This window comes from Rhinatrema bivittatum, chromosome 18, assembly GCF_901001135.1.
Source record: "Rhinatrema bivittatum chromosome 18, aRhiBiv1.1, whole genome shotgun sequence".
NCBI lineage: Eukaryota > Metazoa > Chordata > Amphibia > Gymnophiona > Rhinatrematidae > Rhinatrema > Rhinatrema bivittatum.
In genome coordinates this window covers 19665191-19688863 of record NC_042632.1, presented here as the reverse complement: position 1 = coordinate 19688863, position 23673 = coordinate 19665191, and the positions used below count along the sequence as shown (strand labels likewise).

Below are 23673 nucleotides of genomic sequence, written 5' to 3'. Positions count from 1 at the left end.
TGACTGTCGGCTTTCCCCTTTGTTCTAGTTTAAAAGATGCTCTATCTCCTTTTTATAGGTTAGTGCCAGCCGTCTAGTTCCACCTTGGTTAAGGTGGAGCCCATCCCTTCAGAAGAGACTTCCCCCTTCTCCAAAATGTTCCCCAGTTCCTAACAAAACTGAATCCCTCTTCCTTGCACCATCATCTCATCCACGCATTGAGACTCCGGAGCTCTGCCTGCCTCTGGTGACCTGCGCGTGGAACAGGGAGCACGTCAGAGAATGCTACCCTGGAGGTTCTGGATTTAAGATTTCTACCTAAGAGCCTAAATTTGGCTTCCAGAATCTCCCTCCCACATTTTCCTATGTCATTGGTGCCTACATGTACCAGACAGCCAGCTCCTCCCCAGCACTGTCTAAAATTCTGTCTAGGATTTTAGACAGTGGCAGACCTGGTGCATGAGGTCTGCCACCTTCGCACCAGGTAGGCATGTTACCAGGTGATCCTCATGCCCACCAGCCACCCAGCTGTCTACATTCCTAATAATCGAATCACCAACTATGATGGCTGACCTAACCCTTCCCTCCTGGGCAGTAGGCCTTGGGGAGATATACTCGGTACGAAAGGACAGTGCATCACATGGAGAGCAGGTCCTTAACACAGGATCCTTTCCTGCTACACCAGGTTGAGGCTCTCCAATCATGAGACCACCTTCTTCCAAGGCAGCACCAGTGCTGCCAGTCTGAAGTTGGGACTTGGCTACTATGTCCCTGAAGGTCTAATCTATATACCTCTCTGTCTGCCTCAGCAACTCCAGGTCTGCCACTCTAGCCTCCAGAGATCGGACTCGTTCTCTGAGAGCCAGGAGCTCTTTGCATCGCATGCACATGTACAACTTCTCACCGGTGGGTAAAAAAATCATACATGTGACACTCTTTGGAAAAGACTGGGAAGCCCCCCTCTTGCTGCTGAACTGCTGCCTTCATTTAAAGTTCTAGGTTGCTATGGGAGTAGGAATGTGTCTAATTTACGTCCTTTAAATGTATTAGTGAATTCACTATATGTCTGGTAGTGGCCTACAGGGGTCTGATCAAACTCTCAAAGTTTTTGTTGTTGTTTTTTTCTTTTTTGTGAAAGTGGCACCTGCCTATAAATTAAAGGATGAGCTAGGGGTGTGTGGGTGAAGGGTGGGAGGGTTGGGAAATACAATCAGTCTAACTTCAGTTAGCCAGAGTGACTCACTGCTCTCTTGATTAACAAATGTTGGTACCTATTCAAACCAAATCACACTACCTCAACACCTTTCCCAGGTGAGTAACTAAATTGAACTTTTCAACCTTTTTACTTAGGTATACACTGCTCCTAGCTTATTTCTAGCTTCTGGCTCCTTTTTGGGTTTTTTGTTTGTGTTTTTTGTTTTTTGTTTTTTTTAAATACAAACACTCAGTTCCGCTTACTAGCTGCCTTACAGACTTTTAAAAAGGCAATGTCCCAAGCAACAACTTACTGATTCCTTTCAGCCACCAGCAAGGTGATCCTCTCCTCTCAGTGCTCCCACTGGAAAGATAAATCACATTATGTCCTTGTTAACAAGCAGGCAAAAACTCACAGTAAAAAGTTTTAAAAATATATCCGAAGCAGAAAGCCTGTGAGGGAGTCAGTTGGACCGTTAGATGATCGAGGGGTTAAAGGAGCACTCAGAGAAGATAAGGCCATCACGGAAAGATTAAATGATTTCTTTGCTTTGGTGTTTACTGAAGAGGATGTTGGGGAGGTACCCGTACTGAAGAAGGTTTTCATGGGTAATGATTCAGATGGACTGAACCAAATCACGGTGAACCTAGAAGATGTGGTAGACCTGATTGACAAACTTAAGAGTAGTAAATCACCTGGTCCGGATGGTATACAGTCACCCCAGAGTTCTGAAGGAACTAAAAAATGAAATGTCAGACCTATTGGTAAAAATTTGTAACCTATCATTAAAATCATCCATTGTACCTGAAGACTGGAGGATAGCTAATGTAACCCCCATATTTAAAAAGGGCTCCAGGGGCGATAACGTTTGAAATAAAGATAGACCAGAGCCAACACTTCTCATTTTGTTATGGGAAAGTAATCCTTAAGCTACATTTGCAACCCCAGAAAGCTGTTTTTTAAAATGGTTGTTGTTAAAGACTATGGGGACCCTGACACATACAGAAATTATTATGGAGCACAGGGCCGGTCAGACTCTTTCTGGGCATTATGGGGCTCTGGTATATAATGGAGCAAGGATAGCGGGTATATTTTGTAGTCTAGAAAAGCAATACCTCTTTTGAGAAGGGGTTTTGAGATTGTTAAACCACATGTGAAAAGTGCAGCAAAAAACATTGCCATAGATATTATGGGCCGTGTCACAACAGCCATCTGAATAAAATGAATAACAGAGCAGGAGGAGGGGTCAGGGTTAGTGGTTATTAGAAGAGCTGTTAAAAGAAAGAGAACCAATCAACAGGGGCCTCCTGAACCTTTTAAAACAAAGAAACCCAAACGTTTCTAGTCTGAAAAAACTAACCGCAAGACTAGGAAGAGAAACCTCTCCACCAGAAAGCAAGATATATTCTAAAGCACGATGGCTTTTGTATATCAGGGGTCTGAAGATTGCTTGAAATCAGAATTAGATCTGTTTCAACTGGGCCCCCACACAAACTAGCATGGAAAAAGTATTTATGTGGAAATTCCACCATTATCTGCCTTGTCAGAAACGGCCCCTTTAGACTTTTATACATGTCAAGGATTACCTTGATTTAAAGAACACATTGCTGTACCTGATCTGTAAAATTGTGAACAACGATGGGGCAGATCTTGACGTAGCGGCCATAGTAGCTCTCTTGAACTATCCAGTAGCCTCTATTTTTAGCCAGCTGGATGTCACTCTCAGAAACAGACTCATTAGAACAACAACTGTTATCCTTACAGAGCCCTCTTAGAGCTGCTTCTCAATTATAGTGAATGACCTCTCAAAACACAGTTTACAAGCAGTTTGTTTTATAAAGACACAGCCGGAAACCACGAAGTGAGACTCTTGGAGCCCCATAATGCCAGTTTTACTGAAAGAGCTTTTTTTTTTTTTTTTTTTTACGGCAGCTAGTCATAAAGTAGTGCTTCTGGGCCATTTACATAGCGATCTGTATTTTCAAGAAAAGCTGTTCATAAATGGTGTGTATGTGAAAATTAAGCTAACGTTGAACAAAGATACATTCTGCTTAATGCTCGGTGATGCCAGTGAGAACTACAAGCTCCTTATTTTATCTATAGCCCTGTTTGTAAGGAGCATGAAAGTGTCCCTGGGAGTGCATTTGGGGCATGCAGAAGCTCTACTGAGAGCTAATGCCAAATATGTGATGGACCACGTTGGGCTGAAAGTATTTATTGTACCTGCTAGCACCCTTGTGACTAACCATGAAAACCTCTTTTTGGGGCAGTTACCTAAACTTATAGTATTGGACTTTGTGGATAATGATGCTTTCAGCCGTAATTACTCTAAAAAAAATCCTTCTATTTTAAACATCATGATATTAATTTTGTTGCACTGTATGGGGATGGTGAGCCAGTCCCTGGGAAACCTCTCCAAGTGGATTTCAAGAATGGAAGCTGGGTCAGAGAATACATGCAGACTGTTTAAGTGACAGGTAAACATTTGAACGACAGTGCTCTGTTGATTGATTATCACGAGTTTTACTAGTTATGCCTTACTGATCTTTAACCTATCACCTGACCAGGAGTGCACAGACCATTACTCTTTGATTGAAACTGGTAATCTGTGGGCTGAAATCCGTTTTACCAAAGCTTTGTATCACACGTTAAATATGATTGTGTATGGTGTCTTTTAGGGATGTGAATCGGGCTTCGGACGATTGAAAATATCGTACAATATTTTCAAAATAGTCAGAAATCGGGGGCTCCCCCAAAATGATAGGAAAACCCCATGAAATTTTTCGTGGGGGGGTCTCTTATCGTTTTGGGGGAGGGTGTGAAAAATGGCACACAAAAATAACCCCTAAACCCACCCTGACCCTTTAAAACTAATCCCTTAGCTTTCTCCACCCTCCCGACCCCCCAAAAAACATTTTACAGGTACCTGGTGGTCCAGTGGGTGTCCCGGGAGCGATCTCCTGCTCCCGGGCCATCGGATGCCACTAATCAAAATGGCGCCGATGGCCTTTTGCCCTTACCATGTGACAGGGTATCTGTGCCATTGGCCGGCCCCTGTCACATGGAGGGAGCACTGGATGGCCGGCGCCATCTTTAAAAAGCCGATAAAACTGCAGCCGATAAATCCGCGATTGGGCCGGACGAAAAAAAAAAAAACACGATGTGAATCGGAACCGGAATCAGAACTGATTCCGGTTCCGATTCACATCTCTAATATCTTTGACAATGTGACAGAAATTAACCACAGAAGGAACATCCTTTTTGATTATCTAAGATAATGAACAGCATACAGAATTTCCATATTTTAAAGAAGGATCTGTATGTTACAAAATCTTTTGTAGATGTTCTGCCAAGTGACAGGCTGTCAGATGTACAAGTAGAAATGAAACCTGAAAGCTTGGAGTAAATACCCACCTCCATGACCTTCCTGGAAAACACTGGTTAGCAATTTATGTGACTGAAAATGGCATAGGAGAATTTTTGATTCCTACGGGCAACATCCTGATAGCTTATTCTTCCCTAACAGTATTATAAACTTTTTCAATAAACATTGTGAGGATGTCTAATACCACAACAGACAATTGCAACATCTGCTATCTACAGCCTGTGGTTTATCACTGTGTGTTTTTCCTACATCAGTGCTGTAAAGGGCTATCTTTTGAAAATATTTTAAAATTGTATTCTGAAGAACCATTGCAAAATGACAAAATGGTCTTAGTTTTTTTTTTGGTTTTTTTTTTTTTTTTTTTTACAAATTGTGGGGTAGATTTTCAAAGGGTTACGCGTGTAATATTTGTGCGCAACCCTTTAAAAACCCTCCTGCGCGTGCCCTGGGATGCACATATGTCCCGGGGCTTTGGGAAAGGGGTGGGGCTGGGGACGGGGTGGCGGGCCGGGGGCAGTCCCGAGTCCTCCGGCACAGCGGCCGTGCCGGGGTAAGGCACCCCGGCAGCTGGCCAGTGCGTGAGAGTTACACATGCCTCAGGCAGGCGTAACTTAGAGAACAAAGGTAGGGGGGATTTAGGCAGGGCTGGGGGATGGGCTAGATAGGGGAAGGTGGGGGGAAGTGAAAGGAAAGTTCCCTCCGAGGCTGCTCTGATTTCGGAGCGCGCACAAATGTACCCCACGCGTGCTCCTTTAAAAATCTGCCCCTGTATGACTAGATCTTTTCGCTGTCTGTTTCATAACCTCCAGATGTACCTATCATACCAAGAATATTGAGCTAATCCTAAATAAAAGCACCCGTCTCTTGAGGTTTTTTTTTTTTGAAAAATGAACCAAATTTTCATAGTATTTTTATTTTTTTAAGTATTTTTTTTATTGAAAATATATCATTACGCATTCAGCCATCTGTGTGTGTCAAGCACTTTATGCCTTTTACGGGGAAGGTAGTCTTTGCACTTTACAGTCGTTGTGGATATTTCAGCAGTTTTCGCAGAAGATTTTTCTTGAGTCGTAGCAACAGATCCCTGTTGGATGGGTTACCCATGACCGTGAAGGGCATGTTTAGTTCTGTCACATGAACTGGGTATCCTCTACTGTGAAAGATCTGTGTAGTTCTACAAATCAGTTCTAATAGGTTAGAGTCACTTACAAGCTTTCTCTCTTATACAAAAGTTCCATTACTCTCCCAGGATGCAATGTCCTTATTCTTTGACAGTTTATTGAGCAGTACTTCTGCATTTTTTCTATGGAGCTTGCTGATGCTATTTAACACTATCTGCAGGATGTGGTCTGAAGGGATATTGTGCTCTAGAAATGCAGAAATTGCTGTATCATTCTGCAGATTTATTTTTACATTTCTCCATGTCTGTTAAGTACCAGATAGCAAATGTTATTCACTTCTGAATAACATTTGGCTTTCTCATATTTGGACATATATGAAGTCAACCTTTCATTTATTTATCTAGTCTTTAAGCCATGGTGGTTCTAATATTTTCCTCTAGAACCGAAGGAGTTCTCAAACAATCAAGTTGTTAACTAGGAAATAAGAACATTTTTTCTGCGTACCGCATTAGTGCTTAGCTCAAAAGGCCTATGATGAGTGGCAATGTAAAGCCTAGCAGAGGCCCGATACCCCCTCCCCCACCCGACTGCTTCACCAGTTTCTTCTTCTTTTTAAGTAGCACCCTTTTATCATCCAGTTTCCTTATGGTTTGACGTTTCCTTTTCAAGATGGTTATCTGCTGTTATGATAAAGAAATATTACTTTTCAGTGTTTAGCTATTGCCCCCACTAAATCATTAGAAGCAGTGTTTAGGATAGCTTTTCTCTGCTGTGGAGAGTCTTGAACTAAGAATTTTAAAAGGGCCAGGTTCTGCTTTAGGAATATTCTCTGGGACACACAAAACAATCATGTGGGGGGAGAATATTTTCTTCTTTTTATTTGAGGGGGGGGGGAGTGTTTTTTCACAGTATAATGTGGTCCAGTCTGGTGGAAAGATGTTTGTCCTCAGTTTATAACAGTATGGGTTCATAGCATTTAAATCAACGATGAGATATCTGTATGGATTTCTTGTGGCATCTTCAAAGGTTTCTAAAAAGAAGCGTGACTTACCAGGGTACATCTGTCTGGCTAAAACAGTGATTTGCAACTTATCTCTAGGATTCTTAAAGAAAACCATATATTTGGTATTTAAAGCTATAGTTCTGCTTGTTATGGCTTGACAGAAAAAAAAATATACAATATATATAATACTCAGTTTGTTATGGCCGCCGGCTGTGGCACACTGCGACCGGAGCTGACCGTCATGGCCGCCGGCTGCGGCAGACCGCATCCGGGACCGGTAAGTCACCCACAACATCGGGGGAACCCGGAGGCTCCCGCTGGAGCAGGGAGCTCCCTCAGACGTTCTTCTCGCGGCCTCAGCAGCTGCCTGGGATAGCTGCGGAACCCAGCGGGGCTGAGATGACGACTCCTCCTTCCTGGCTACTTAGGGCCACGCACGCAGCTGAAGAATAGATTTAAAGGGGCCACGACAGGAAATGTCGTGGCTCCCTTCTGAAGCTGCTTCCTCTTTTTGGGTATTTAAGGCAAGGTCTGCCTCTCAGACCTTGCCTTGGTATTGAGGCTCAGTTCCTGGTTTCCTGTTTGGTGTTCTGGATCCGCCTCTCGTCCTGCTTCTGCTCTTCTTCCCGTTGGATTGATTCTTTGGCTCCTGACCTTCGGACTGGTGTTGGTGACTTCTCTGGCTTCGACGTGGACTGGCTCTGGACCCTTCTCCCTCTTGTACCTGGATTGGCTTCGGACCATTCTCCCGTCTTCTCCTGGACTGGCTCTCGACCTCTCTCCGGATTTCGACCCTTGGATTGGACTGGGACCGTTCTTCAAACCTACTCCCGACCTCTTACGACCTGCTGGAGGCACCAGATGTCTGGAAACCACGACCTGCAGGAGGCGCCTGCATCCAGACCATCTTCATTCTTCAGGGAGTCTCCTAAGTCCCAGTGGCCATGCCCCTATGGGCTCCTCCTGGGGGGCTCACGAGCTTCCAGGGTGAAGTCTTCAGCTCTACCTCTCCAACAGAACAGGGGTCCACTCTCCAAATCATAACACAGATTTCTGTTATGCACGTATTGTGTGAAGGCTTTCTCGATTTTATCACTTTTACAAGCAGAGGCCATCAAATGGTCTACGACAATCATGTTTATTTTATTGGTTGGAAACAATTGATCATCAAAAGTATCAGGCAAACAATCCATAAAAGTAATATAAAGGATATTTATAACCTTTTTTATACAAAGGTTCCAGCAACTATAACACCGCACAATATTTTAGGCATGTCAGTCAACACACGCCCCATGTGATCTAATAGCTTCTTATCAAAGAAGCTTTTGCCACTTTTTGATGGTTCAGCCTCTATTTGTTGGTACATGAAGAGGTGCCTCCAGCACACATACTCAACATCAATATCCATAGGGCAGCATATTAAAGCCCTCTTTTATCATATACAACCCTTTGGGGCAGATTTTATAAATCTGCACACGCGCGTACTTTTGTTGGCGCACCAGAGTATGCGGGATTTCAATAGCTATGTGCGTAGCCATTAAAATCCGGGGTCAGCGCGCGCAAGGCTGCCCAAAATCGGCAGCCTACGCGCGCTGAGCCGCGCAGCCTGCCTCCGTTCCCTCCGAGGCCGCTCTGAAATTGGAGCGGCCTCGGAGGTAACTTTCCTTCGCCATCCCCCCACCTTCCCCTCCCTTCCCCTACCTAACCCACCCCCCCAGGCCCTATCTAAACCTCCCCCCATCTCTATCACGAAAGATACGCCTGCTCGAAGCAGGCGTACCTTTGCGCGTGCCGGGCTGGCTGCCGCGCTCCATGTCCGGGGGCTGGTCCAGGGGCCTCTGTCATGACCCCGGAACGCCCCCGGGCCAGAATCACGTCCCCGGACACGCCCCTGAAATGCCGCATTACTCCCGACACGCCCCCGAAATGCCGCGTCACTCCCGACACGCCCCCCGACACTCCCCCCGACACTCCCCCCGACATGCCCCTCCATGCAAACCCCGGGACTTATGCACGTCCCGGGGCTTGCGCATGCCACCAAGCCTATGCAAAATAGGCTCGGCGCACGCAGGGGGGGTTTGGGGTAGGTTTTCGGGGGGTACGCGCATATCTTACGCGTGTACCCCTTTGAAAATCTACCCCTTTGTGTTTTCTTAAGTAGACTAGTCTCTATCGACCAGATCTTTTTGTTTCTTATGATCCCGGATTGTTGTTCCTATCTTTTTAGGTCTCTAGTCCACATCCTCAGGTTTATAGTCAAAGAAGAGATCTTTCAAATTAGTGAAATTGATCTTTTTACAATTTTCTACATTTAGTGTAATCTCTTTCACTTTTATAAAGGTCCTTCCACTTGACAATTTGTAGCCATATGTTTTGGGCCCAGCCAATACAAACTCTGCGATATGCTCATCTGCGGGTATCTCACTCATCAGCTCACATAAATAATCTCCCAAAGGGGAGGTCAGTGTCAAACTCACCACAAATATCACAGAGTCTGTACCGTGTTACATACAATGTTCTTGCAAACTGTCAAGTAGGTTGTACAGTTCTAAATGAGCATAAGCTGTTGATAAACAGGCAATGAGTATGTTTGTATTACCTTGAACATGCCGTGGTTTTTTGAGTGTTTCCATGTCACACAGGCTGTTTCATCATCAAAGTCACACAATGAAACCTCATATTCATGTGAAAACAAATACTTATATAGATCATCAGGATCTCTCACAATACTTGTAATGGGTAGATTTGTTCTTTGGCCAAACTTCCCCCATAAACAGTAATTTGGTGCTTTGCAGGGTTTATACTAACCTGCTATGGCCATAAAGTCACACTTTCTTTTTTGTAAAAATCAGATATAAAAATGTTTTGTATTTCTACATTGGTACACCACTGAGGGTAACCAGAAGCTTCCTGGTTTTGACAGAGATGCATTTTTATGTATTCAGAAAACAGACTGACAGATTTACATTGAGTGCCATATTTCACATATTTCAGCAAACACATTCCCTTTTGCAACAGCAACATCCATCTCCATGGTGCTTAAAGTCCCTATGAGGGCTCTCTCCTCATTTGAGTGGGAGCACATTTCCTGCTGACTGTTCTCAGTACATGTATGACACAGTGGGAACATGAGCTTATCCCCCACATGGACTGGAAACACAGGGGAAAAGATCATTCTGTGGTGGATTCACGTTGGCTTTAACAAACCCCAAATAGTCTGAGGTGGGGCCAAAGTCTGCCAATCTGTATTTATCTATAACTCTGCATGAGTTTATTAACTTTGTCTAAGAAATCATCAGCATTCAGATCCTGAGGATTTACCTTTCCTGAATACAAAGAATTATAAAAAAAAACCCCTCTAGAATGTAAATGCACCTGTACATAATCACTGGGTAAAACTGTTACTTATTTAATTTAGAAAATGCTGTATACCTTGCCACACAACATCTTTTGGAAATCTGAATGAGATTATTCCCTCTATCTTAATACAATGAAATTCCTCTGAATAAAGTACACCATTACATTTTTCTAAATCATGGCTCCACCTTCTCACAAATTGCACAAAACTCACCAGTTCATTTTCTACAGATACATTTTCAGAGAGGTCTGATATACAATTATTTACCAAACCCTCTGAAACACTGTTATCATCAGTACAATTATCTAAAGTCATGCTTTCACTTTCTTTCTCTACTGTGTCACTGGGTGCTGCTTCCCTCTCTGAAGTTCTTACTGTCTTTTCTTTTAGAAATAGGCCCTTTTGTAGCATTTTCATGGTCTAAAAAATAAAAATGATGATAATAAAAAAAATAAACATGGGGTCATACTTTTTATTGATTTTACAATATTTTAAGATGAATTTTGTAAAGCTATAACAGTATAAATGCTTACTATTTTGCTTATCTTTTACTTTCTTTTATGGTAGCTCATCAGATTTCTTTGACATATGCTGATCTTGATCTGTTATGCATCAAAACACATAGTAATATCTTTTCATTTACACCACTGAGAACTATTTGGAGGTTTGTGTGTATAGATGTAAAAATAGAAGATGCTTCCTTACCTTTATTTGGTTCCCTCTCTGTTAAAATCTCACTGTCTTTTCTTTTTCTTTTGGAAATTTGCCCTTTTATAAATATTTTCTTAGTCTAAAAATTAAAAAATCATGGGGTCACACATGCTTTTGATGGCTTTGCAACATAGCTCTCTGCCTTGATGGAGGGGTTGGAGTAAACAGGCATTTGAATTCAGTGAAAACAAACATGACTTTTTACAGTCTGGGGTCCTATAGCACAGACATTAAGGAAAGAAAATGCTTCCCCTCCTTCATTTGGCTTATTCTCAGAAATGTTGTGGGGTCTTTGTTTTTTTTGCTCTGAGGCGTCACTGCATCCAGGCTGCTGGTCTGTATCTGGTCTTATAATATTTTCTTGCTCTAATAATAAAAAGAAAACATCCAAACTTCTTGTTTTATTACAACTGTTTAAAAATCATATCTAAAAACAAAAGATGTAAAAATCTATGATATTCATGTTCACATCCAAAACATATCGGGGCAGATTTTTAAAAAATACGCGAGTGCGTACTTTTGTTTGCGCACCAGGCGTGAACAAAAGTACGCTGGATTTTATAAGATACGCGCGTAGCCACGCGTATCTTATGAAATCCGTGGTCGGCGCGCACAAGGGGGTGCACATTTGTGCAACCTGCGTGTGCCGAGCCCAGCGCGAGCTGCATGTTCCCTCTGAGGCCGCTCCGATTTCGGAGCGGCCTCAGAGGGAACTTTTCTTCACCCTCCCCCCACCTTCCCCTACCTAACCCATCCCCCGGCCCTATCTAAACCCCCCCTTAACTTTGCGCACGTCGCCGACAGCCCCGCTCCGTCCTCCGGTCCCGGGGGCTGGTCCGGAGGCCTCGACCACGCCCCCGGGCCAGCGCCACGCCCCGGGCCCGCCCCCGAAACGCCGGGGCACGCCCCCAAAACGCCGCATCATTTCAGGAATGCCCCCGGACACGCCCCCTCCCTTCCCTTTTCGAAAGCCCCGGGACTTACGTGCATCCCGGGGCTTTACGCGCGCCGGCGGCCTATGCAAAATAGGCGCGCCGGCGCACGAGGGCCTTGCGCGCGGGCCTTTTAAAATCCGCCCCATTTTGTGTGGACTGAAATGAAACAAAATTTTAAAAAATGCAACAAAAATACCAACAGGAAAAAATAAAAGTAAATGTTTTCCCATGCATATGCCTAGTTTTTTCATAGATGCTATGGTAGACCGTGGAATGCCTTGAATGATTCATCTAGATGTGGCCCTTCCTATGGTCAATTTCAAGGTCTGAAGAGATGCCATTGATGAGACCATGAAAATTGCTACTTTTGATTAAACTAGAGATCCATCATTCAGCATGTTCACTGCTTTATGTAATTAGTGTTTCACAATGTTGTGAAGTTATTGCTGAAATGAAAGCAGTACCCTCTCTTAGCAGTGTTATTAATTGATAGATGACAAGTAATTATGCTGTGTCTCAACTAAAACCTTTTGCTCTGTGGAGAATAAAGGTTTATTGCAAAGTAAGATTAAAAGCTCCATTTGTTTTCTTTTAAAGTATTTTTTTTAACTCCAAGAAATCCCCTGGATTTAAACATATAATATCTTTTTACTGTCCTCCTAGGAACTAACTTCACACTGGCAGAACTAGGAATCTGTGAGCCTTCCCCCCACCGAAGTGGCTACTGCTCAGATATAGGAATGCTTCATCAAGGCTACTCCCTGGGCACAGGATCTGATGGTGATTCAGATACAGAGGGAGGATTGTCTCCGGAGCATGCTATAAGACTGTGGGGGAGAGGGATCAAATCCAGGCGCAGCTCTGGTCTCTCAAGTCGGGACAACTCTGCCCTAACGCTGACTGACTCTGACAATGAAAATAAATCAGATGATGAAAACGGTAGGCCAATTTTTAAAATATGTCTTAATGCTCTGGGCACTCATTGCATAGATTTGTCTTAATTTGAGATGTAGATTTTAATGCTTGGCTTCCTTGAAAATCAGTTATTCCGTGTCACTCCAGAAAAGTTGTATGTGTATAAGGAATTGCAACAGGGTTTGGTGTTGTAGCTCAAAATTCTATTTGTTGTATAGTCCTTAAAATAGCATACAGATATTTGTATTAGTTAATCTGTGACCTGTAGCTGGAAAGTACATGTTGAAAATTCTGAAGCTTTGGGAACACTGTTATGTACCTCTTGACGGCCCTTCCAAACAGTACCTTAGCTCCTATTTTACTTCCCATGGAGTAGGCCCTTTTATCTGTGTGGAAGCTAAGTAGAAGTTATGTCAATGGCAAAAATAGCATAAGCGCATCAATACTTAGTCCAAAGCAAGAGACGAGAATAAGCACTATAAAAACTTAACCTGCACTCTTTATCTTCTATTATGATATTACTGTGTCGTACTGTAGCAGCTTGTGATTCTCTATAGTGACACACACAAGGGATAACCAAAAAATAAGACCATCATACTTTGGGCTATCTATATCACATCCGCTCATCAAGCAACTGTTAGTTGTATTGCCCTTTACCTGCTGACCTTGGTAATCAGTACCTTGGTGATCTTATTTTATTATATTTTCTGTTTGCATATAAAATGGGCACTTTAATACATATTTAAATACCAAAAAAGTGTACTTATCTCTGAATCTGGATGTTCACTTAAAATGAGTTAATTGTGCTGGTATTAGGAACTTGTGTTGAAACTGAAGTCATGTTCCACATTTCTTGTCTACTTCTTAATCATACGGGGAAACCATACTGAATTTTCAAAAGAACATTGCATGCAAACAATTCTTTTCTGGTTTCCAGAGTGGTCATCGGAGATTCTGTCACATTCAGAGTGGGATGATAATGCACCCTTTTGTTTGCTTTGAAGGCTAATTTATCTCCCCAATACCCCCTCCCCCCCCCCCCCCCATCCCAAAAGCTTGCTTGTAGGCCCATGGATGTTTTTTTTATCCATGGGTTTAGAAGGCTATTTTCAAAGGGGAATGACTTGTGAGAATTTTAACGTATGTTTTGCAGGTGAAAAGATGAAATTTCAAAGCAAAATCCATGTGTTTACCTCAGGAGAGCCACCCCGGGTTCTCTTTTTGCCTCTACCACTTTTCCCTGCACACACCCATGTAAACACCCATTTACCCACAGAAATCCCTTTGAGAATTGCCCTTCTAATTGACAGTGGTGAACAGGTTTGAAAACTGCACACTTATTTTGTGATTATTCCATGCATCTTTGTTTACATTCACACATGAAAAGTGTCAAGTTAATGATTTTTCTTTATTGTTCATCTTTCATTGGCTCTATTTATATCTAAAAATATATCTAAAAATGTTAGCTTAGTTTCTGAATGCTGAATTCTTTGTATATTAGGGCACCTTTTATTAGTCAAACATGAAAATAGCTGAAACATGTTTTTGAAAATACAGGTGTTACCAAGCCAACTTTAAAAAGTCATACACTGAAGTGTAAGCATTCGAATAACTGTATTAGACTTGGAGAAAAGTGCATACTTTGTAAACACTGATATTTTATCTATGATTACCATAAATATTGTATGTAGGTGTTGCATCAGAGGTTTCAAAAACCTCATGGGATACTGCTTCTAACTCATGAAGATGGAACCTATATGATTACCAAATATCAAGTACAATACTATTTTAATTTAGATTTGTTACTGATATATTGAAGTGATTTTCAAACTTCCTAAGTTGCTTGTTAGACCACAGTACTCATGGCTCTTCAGTCATGATTTCAAAGGAAAACTCATGTTTTCACCTTTGAAAAGTTTTGGGGGAGTGGATATTTAAGGGTGTGCACATCGATTATTTAGTTTGTGGCATTCAGGGTTTTTTCTTTTATTAATTTTTTCCCTATTTTTTGTTTTATTTCCCGTTTATATGCATGCAATTTTCTACTTGCACATATAAAATATAAATTGCGTGCATAAAATTGATTTTATTTGTACTATTTATTTATGTATTTGATTTATATTCTATTTTTCAGGCACTTCAATGTGGATTGTTGAGTTGTACGTGTACAGTTTGCAAATAATGGGCCTGGTTTTCAAAAGCATTTACATTCATAAATATGGGTTTTACATGTGTAAATGCACTTTACCCATGTTAAGTGGGCTTTTGAAAATTGCTACAATATATTCCATTGGATTTACTCACATAAGTGCAATTTATGAAGATAAAAATATTTAGAAAATTGCTACAATATTAGTTATATTTATATGTGTAAATTCTTTTGAAAATTACCCCTCTATGCACAAAATGGAAAATGAAAAAAAATTTCATTGGTATTTTTTCATTTTGTTTTGGAACAAGAAACAAAACAGCTTATTCCACTGTCTTTTTTATGGCATTTCAATATGAGGCTACATCCCTAGTATTTGTGTACATTCATAATTTGTAAGTGTAAAGTACTTGAGGGCATTTCTAAATTAAATCCCCACTCCTTTTTTAAAGTGCCCCCCCCCCAAAAAAAAAAACAAAACCTGCACCCTTTTTGGCACAGGTAAAGTAACATAAGTCCTATAGTGCAAATTCTTTTATCTGCATTCATGGAGATACAATTTTCAAAAACCATTTACACTGGCAATCCTGCATTGAGCTATGTAAAAAAAAAACTTTTCAAAATTGATCCCTAAAAGGGGTTATAACTTGCAAGACAAATATCACTACATGTACTCGGTACAACATTTCTAAATACTGTAACACATCTGCAGCTGAGAGAGGCATTTTCAGCATTTGGGAGTGAGAACAATCAGTTTTTATTTAAATATCATATCTGATTACTTTAAGAAGTCATGGTTAATCAGATGTTCCAGAGTTGAGTTTTCTTGGCAAGGTTTTGGGAGTATATGAAATATGTCAAGGGTCCAGTATTAATTGGGATGATTTTTCTACCTATCAAATAATTTGTTTAAACTGTGGTAAAGGAATTCAGTGTATGTAGTAAGGTAGGCCTTTAATCCAGATTTATCTTGATTCTGCTAAGCTATCCATAGAAACATATAGAAACATAGAAATGACGGCAGAAGAAGACCAAACGGCCCATCCAGTCTGCCCAGCAAGCTACGCAGTTTATCCATTTTTTTTTTTTTATCTTCCCCCCCCACCCCTTTTTTTTTCTCCCCCTCCCCCGTCACTATTGGCTTCCAGCACCCTCCGGCCCCAATTCCCTTCCACCCCTCCACCAATGCAGAGAGCAGTGCCGTATCCGCATCCCAATGAACATCCAGTTCAATCAGGGGTAGCAACTGCCACAATAAACGGTCACACCCCTGCCCCATACTCTTACCCACCTCTGTTTTGCTTGTTTGTTTTTTGTTTTTTTGTTTTTGTTTTTTTGTTTTTTTGGAGATGGCAGCCCTCCAACCTTCCGCTCCGTGAAGGTGGAACACAAACCACTGGCATCCCGCTCCGTGAATGCCTCTGTGGCATTCACGGAGCGGGATGCCAGTGGTTTGTGTATCCAATATGTATCCAATATGTATCTAATATGTATTTTTTTTTTTGTTTGATTGTACCGTGTACAGGAAACACATTTTGTTCAGCTTAATCAACATTTTGAACTGGTCATTGTCCTGTGATTTTGCAATATTTCAAATCTTAAATGCAATCTGTCTATAGAAGAAAATTACTCAAATGTTTGGAAATAATTTTTTGGAGGTATAAAAGTAATTATGACAAAATAACTAAAACTGGATCTCAGAGCAGGCCTTATGTTTAAAAATGTATTTTAAATATGCATGTGGTATTGTAAGATCCAGTTTTGTTCTAGCTGTCATTTTTATGATTCCAAAAAACAATTTAAGTTGATATACTTGACTCTATCTAGTGTTTCACTACTTATGTCGTATAGAAATTAAAATAGTGGCAATACACCTGCAGTATCAAATACCTTAATTGCTTGGAGCAAACCATACCTTTTTGAAAGTTTAAAGGTTTATCAATGTTTTGGTTAACATTAGCATTTGGGATGATAAACTCATTTTTTAATGCTCTACAGCAATAGCCATATTTTTGTTACTATTCACTCATATCCTATAGCTTTGAAATATTGAACAAATATTTTTCTGCTTGTGTGAAGGTAGTGACAGATTATTAGTTATGCATAGAATGAACCAGAGCTCCACTACTTATAATTTCACTTTTGGTCATAAAATATAATTCCAACCCATTTTTTCTTTTGACTTTATTACTCCTTGCAGGTAGGAGTAGGCACAGCTACATTTGAAACTGCCATATTACTTCACAGCTAGTCTCACTGCTTTCTAAAATTAATATAGATTGAATCTTCTATGAAAATGTTGCCTAGTTTTCTTCCATGACAAATTCACATCCTACTTAATGGGAACTCAGTTGACTGAAAGTGTCAAAGCGCCACCTGACTTAGGGGGTTATTTGCTAGGGATGTGCAATCGTTTTTCCCAAATTAGGCAATGTCAATTAAATTGCCTAATTCAGAATGGTTCGGGAAAACTGAAAAATGATTGATTTTTTTCTGAATTTTTGGAAAAAATTCATTTTTGAGTTAGTGCACGCTATCGGGAGTTAGTGCGCACTAACTCCCAATAGTGTGCACTAACCCAAAAATCAGGCCCCCGAAAAAATAACCCCTGAACCAAGGGAAAAACGAAATTCCTGCGGGGGGAGGCCCCAAAACGAATCCTGACAAGAAATTTTTACCCGAAGCACATTTCTATTTTTTACTAAAGGTTTATCACGTGTGTTAGGGCCTTATCGCACGTGATAAGCCCCTAACGCACGTAATAAACCCCTATTGCGTGTGAAAAGGGCCTTTTTGCGTGCGATAGGATGTAAATTAGCTGGAGGAGGCAGGGAGGGGAGGAGTCGGATGTCAGCAGCACGGCAAATAGTTTGAACGCAAAATCTGGAACATCAGTCATCTGATTTATAGATGCAGTCTTAGAGTGCTACTATGAAGGTCATACTTTAACATTCCTGTTTTGCTTTAAGGTCAGCAAGTTTTCAGTGGAATTTACACTTTTCCTTATTTAATATTAATTTCACTTGGGGTTCTTTTTCATATGTACTGCTTTTTTGAGGTTGGCCATAAACCAATGTCTTTCTGTGAATAGGACCCACAAAAAAGGCATTAGAACATTATGAGCATGCCAGCATTGGTCTCTGTGTTTTAGGAGTCTCTCTTTAAAATTATATTTTATTTGGAGAAAGCTGGTATCCAATACAGATAATTGTATTACTACAGCTATTAAGAATTAAAAGTTTGTTATAACCTTTAAAGATACAGTGATCCCATAGTGCAAAAAAATGTACAGCTATTTGTTAGGTGTGCTGACATTTTATATTAAATGAAGTTTAATATACCTTTTGTGTATATAATATTCATACAAATTTAAAATGATTATTAGATAAGCAGAGAGGTGTTAACTTCAGTAAACTTCTTACTCTGTCTGTCTGACATATTCTGTGTAGCTGAAGAAAATCAATGCTTTTTCACCTCACTGATTTTTATGAAGTGTTTGTATGTATTATCATATAGATTGACAGTTGCCCCACTGGTTCAACACCACAGCATGGACACTTACAAAGCTATCATTAATTTCTCATGCTTGCACCAGCAACAGTTTCCTACATAATAAACACTGTGTCCTTCAGAACCGAATCAATAATCTTTTTAGGTATGCTTTGCTTGAAGAAGAGCTAATAAGAATCCATACTTTCAAGCAAGATGATATTGTCAATAGAGTTTGCGATTTGCAGGAGAGATGGGCATAAAACAAGGCAAGATTAACAAATTGATATTAAAAAGATTTGTCTAGTTAAAATCATTTTTAGTTTGGTAAAACTACCCATTTAAAAATTTGGCCCCTTTAACCATGATAATTTTGCGGTTAAAATCACAAGCTGCAAAATGATAAAAAGTGGCCATGTTGGAGGTGTCCCTAGGGTCACGTTTCAGAATTAGCCAATTAGTGTGATATTCAGAGTTAACTGACTAAATTTAGCTGGGTAATGCCAACTGCACAATTAGCTACCCTAAATTTACCCACTCAATTTTTTTTGTATCATGATCATCTCCTAAGTATTATACAAGGCTATGACATGCCATACTGTAAAATATTAGTTGGCATGTCTTCTATTGTCCTTTTTACCTAGATTGATTCCATTTTCTTTTTTTTCTGCTTTGCATTTTTTTAAGCTTAGTTTTCATGATGAATTTGGTATATTTTGTTGTTAAACTTGCTAGTCTTGCTAAAGTTATGCTTCGTTCAATTAAGATATTCAATTTTTTCAGTCACTATTAGTATTTGTATTTTTTGTGAGATACTGTGAAGGACCTGAATTCTTCATGATCATAATACCCCACTGATTTACAGTGGACATCATGTTCTAGCAACAATGTGGCACTTTGAAATGTTGATTACGGTAAACCCATAGGGGTAGATTTACAAACAGCGCGATTTGGCGTACTTTTGTTGGCGCATCAGGCGCAAACAAAAGTACGCTGGATTTTAGTAGATACGCGCGTAGCTACGCGTATCCGCTAAAATCTGGGATCGGCGCGCGCAAGGCTATCGATTCCGTATAGCCGGCGCGCGCCGAGCCGCGCAGCCTACCTCCATTCCCTCCTTTCCCCTTCCTAACCCACCCGCCCGGCCCTGTCTAAACCCCCCCCTTACCTTTGTCGGGGGATTTACGCCTCCCGGAGGGAGACTTAAATCCCCGCGCGCCAGCGGGCCGCTAGCGCGCCGGGATGCGACCTGGGGGCGGGTCTGGAGGGCGTGGCCACACCCCGGTCCGCCCTGGGCCGTAACCATGCCCCCGGGACCGCCCCCGACACGCCCCGAAAACGCTGCGCGGATCGGGCCCGCCCTCCGACACGCCCCCCTCTGAAAACTCCGGGACTTACGCGAGTCCCGGGGCTCTGCGCGCGCCGGTAGGCCTATGTAAAATAGGCGCACCGGCGCGCAGGGCCCTGCTCGCCTAAATCCGCCCGGATTTAGGCGAGCAGGGCTCTTAAAATCCGCCCCTCAGTGGTTCATTTTACAATTAAACTCAATTCTGAAAGTTCAGCCCATGTTTTGAAGCTGTTCATTATTAAACAGATAAGGATCTTTTAGCTGTTTAGAATTTCAACCAAATATCCTTCTATATAAACAGTCAATTTTAATTTGCTATATGTGCATTTCAAAAATGATAGTAGGATGAGGCAAGTATTGGCATAGGTAATGGTTGCCCAATATCAAAAGTGAGTTTTTTCATTGACTAGAGATTACTTCTTTAATGCAGTAGCACTAACAAACCTGCCTGTTGGGTTTTGGGGGGGGGGGGGTTTGTATCTTCTCTGGGTTTCTAAAATATTTGAATCCAGGGGTGGGATCTGATGTCATGAGACTTTATTTGAAATTACTCAGGGATTTTTTCCCTTATTTATATCCCCTCCTAACTTAACTAAATTCAGTCATTGCAGTGACAGTCTTCAGCTGAAGCCCATGTACAAAGGCTCATTTAGAACTGCTATAATGAACCATAAATCTTATCTATAGGTATCATTGGTGGATGACAAATATGACTTCCTCCCTACCATGTGCAGTCAATGCTACCTCTGCAGCATCTCGAGCCCTATTTATATTGATTATTTTATTAATGAATCAGAAGACAATTGTAAGCAAAGGTGCAATTAATAGTGGATCAAGGCAATCACCAATAAATTGATAAATGTAGATCAATATATATATATATATATATAGTGCACAGCTACCATAAGGATCATTACATTTTTAAACATGATACTGCTGTATACATTTTTTTCCTTCTTTAAGTTTGCTCAGTAACAGGTATTGAGATAAGATCAAGGAGCACGCCTGTTTTTCTAAGAGATAAGGCCAGTGTCAGGCCTTATCTCTTAGAAATTGGGGTTTTCATATCTATTCTAATGACATTTTTAGGAAGACATCATCAGAAGAGGGAAAGAACTCCAAGGTACCTAGACTGTGGCAAAATGGCACCAATAGGGGGTGCTGCTGATTGAGGAAAGGAGCAGTTGAGAGATATGATTGAGACCCTTCCCCTCTCACTCACTGGCCCTCTGATGTCATCAATGAGGGCCCCAGGAGAACTGAAAAGTTGCGCACCTCTGTGTGCCACCACCAGTGTGTCAAAGCCACGTACTTAAGGGGCATGCCCCTTAGAGAGATTTTCTTCTCCTTGTGTTTGTAGCCATTGTATATGGGGAGAAAACAGGGGAAAACTCCAGCATATATGCCATCAACATCAGGTACTATGGATTGTTACATGATCCTTTCATCAACCTTCAGGGCACTGTAGAGGGTTTTTAGTAGATACGCGTGCTGATGCAGTTTTTCCAGTTTGTTCCCAGTTCGTCCAGAAAAAGGATATGTTTCCTAACCTCCTAGTTAATTAGCCTCCTTTTTTCTCTGTTAACCCCTACCCTTAAGCACTGGTGACTAGCTTAGTTGTTTTTTATGTTTTGTTTTAGGACTTACATTGCCATTCATAGCAGAAGTAAAATCATATAGTAGGAGACCCAGCACGCTCTTGTGCACATAACTATTTACGTGCTGCTTTCATTCATAACTTCTCCAACACCCATGCTCCACTCAAACTATGCACACTCCCTGCCCCTTTTCCAGAAAAATAATGAGTGCGTGCCAGGAGATATACATATATACAGGCACATTTTAAAATCCATGCAGCGTGCTCCGGCTAATATAACTTCCAGCATTGGTGTGCGCCGGGCCTTTAAAATTCACCCTTTAGCCTGTAATTTTCATACCGGTGCACAGGCACACTTTGGCATGTGTTTGTCAGCAATCTCCAAGATTGCTGACATACACATGCCAAAGCATGTGCCTGTGCAGCCATTTTATAACTTACATGTATATATGTATGCCCAATATAATATATCCTGGATGTGTGCACACGTATGCCCAGTTTTAAGTGTGTGTATGTGCCTAGGCATGCAAATCATGATTCTACTATGTAAGTCAGGGTATTATATAATGGGCGTGTGTCCTTGCCATTCCATGTTTCACCAGTTTGTCCAGTTAACAGCTAGGTCCTCCAACCCCTTCTTCCTGGTTTGATAGCCTGCATTCCCTCTAGTTACCCCGACCATTTAAACCTGGCAGAAATTGCTAGTTTATTTTCTTTTAAAGTACACCTCCTCTATAGCTGAAGTAAAGTTTACATGGAAGTTGACCTGGGTGCATGTCGGGATGCATAAATATTTATACTCACATCTCTTGGCCATGCCCAAAACGCCCATGCTCCTTTCTGAAATCAAGTGAGATATGCGCCCAGAGGGAGATACGCGTTCTTCTGCAGAGCTTAGAAAATTTGGTGGAACACGTGCAAGTCTGATTTTTGTGTGCACCTCCCAATTTTTGTGCACACTGGCATTTTAAAACTCACCTATAGCTTTCTTTTTCCTAGGGTGTGAAGTCTGTGTTGCTGGGGAGTGCTATCTTCTCTGGTCTCCATTCCACTCTGTCTGGTCAGGATTCTTCTCCCTGTCTCTCTATTCTTATACAATTTACAAAAAAAAAATAAAAAATTTAAAAAACCCTCCCTGGAGTATTCTTCCACTAACTAGAGGTGTAGAGTGTACCCTGTCTCTTCAGTAGGAATGTTGTTGAAAACTGTGTTCACTATCTAGTGTGAAATCAAATCAAACAAAAATGCTTTCCTATGTTAAATTCCTCTTATTGTAAGTTGTACAGGATTTTTTAAATTTCTCATATACCACAGTTTCCTTTAAATATTTATCCACTCTTCACTATTTAATATTAGATATCCTTTCAGTTAAGTACTCAGGCTGAGGATTTGTTCTGGTTATAGGAATTCTAATTTTCTCCACTTTTTCCTCCGAGTATCAGTTTGGCAATAGATTCTGGGACTGGACTCTCAGCCTGACACTGAATGGCTAATCTGAATTGGCAGCTTGTCAATGTGATATATGCTTAGCACTCCATTTTCTCCAAAAGAATTGCTGGGAAAGTTCACCAGAATTTCCTTTTTTTCTAGGACCTTTGATTCCCAAACTCTTGTCAAGAGCTTTAATTGCCTCTGAAATAAGAAACTTTATTTCTGTATTTGAGATCCTTTGAATGCCTCAAAGTATTTAATCCCTGTTAGCTGGGTGAGTTTTTTATTTTACTCCACTAATGGAAAATTGTTTCCCTTATTACAATTAAAGGATTATATGAGGCTCCAGTTTATAGCACTTCTGATTCACTCACTCTCAGCTTTTGCTAACTTGAGCTTCTATGTTAATTTTTCTGTGGTGCTGCTCCGTCAGTATTATTTTAACCTCTCCTCTCTTTCACTTAGTGGTTTTCTTCCCTTGGATGGCACAAACTAGGGAAGGAGCATTTTCAATTGCAGGGCCAAAATTATGGAATATATTGCCTAATGATCTCCATATCATCAAAAGTACTATATCATTTAGGAAGGCACTACAAACGTCCTTTTGCTCAGGCTTTCTCTAACCTGGATTCATGCTGACCATGGATGGCATAACTGGTATCTTTAACAATTTGAAACTTGATGCTAACAGACCTGGCACAACCGATTCTGTCTGGGAGCTGTGACTCATAATATATTGTGATGTAAGTTTTACTGTTGTGTTATGTATGTTAAACTTGTAATCTGCCCAGAACAGTATCGCCTGTGTATAGAAAATACATCTTTTAAAATAAATAGTCATATATCTCTCACTAATGTTTCCACACCCTCACACTCCCTTTTCATTGGCCTGGACTGTCTCTGATAATCAGAAGCAGTGCTTAACTCTTGGTTGTGATTCCAATTAGAATCAGGGTTCAAAAGCCCTCAGAGCAATGCAGCTCTCCAAACTACTTCTTACTCTTAGTACTCTACTATCATTCAACTGTAACTTAACTTTTTACCTTCTCACAATCAA

General features: G+C 41.0%; 1 protein-coding gene across 1 annotated transcript in view; it reads left to right on the top strand.

The window, feature by feature from the left end:
* Positions 1-23673, top strand: part of TENM2 (teneurin transmembrane protein 2) — a 2776334-nt gene that overhangs the window by 746900 nt on the left and 2005761 nt on the right. Inside the window, exon 4 of the mRNA XM_029583832.1 lies at positions 12351-12626. Within this exon, the coding sequence (XP_029439692.1) occupies positions 12351-12626 (276 nt within the window). The remainder of the gene's footprint in view (positions 1-12350; positions 12627-23673) is intronic.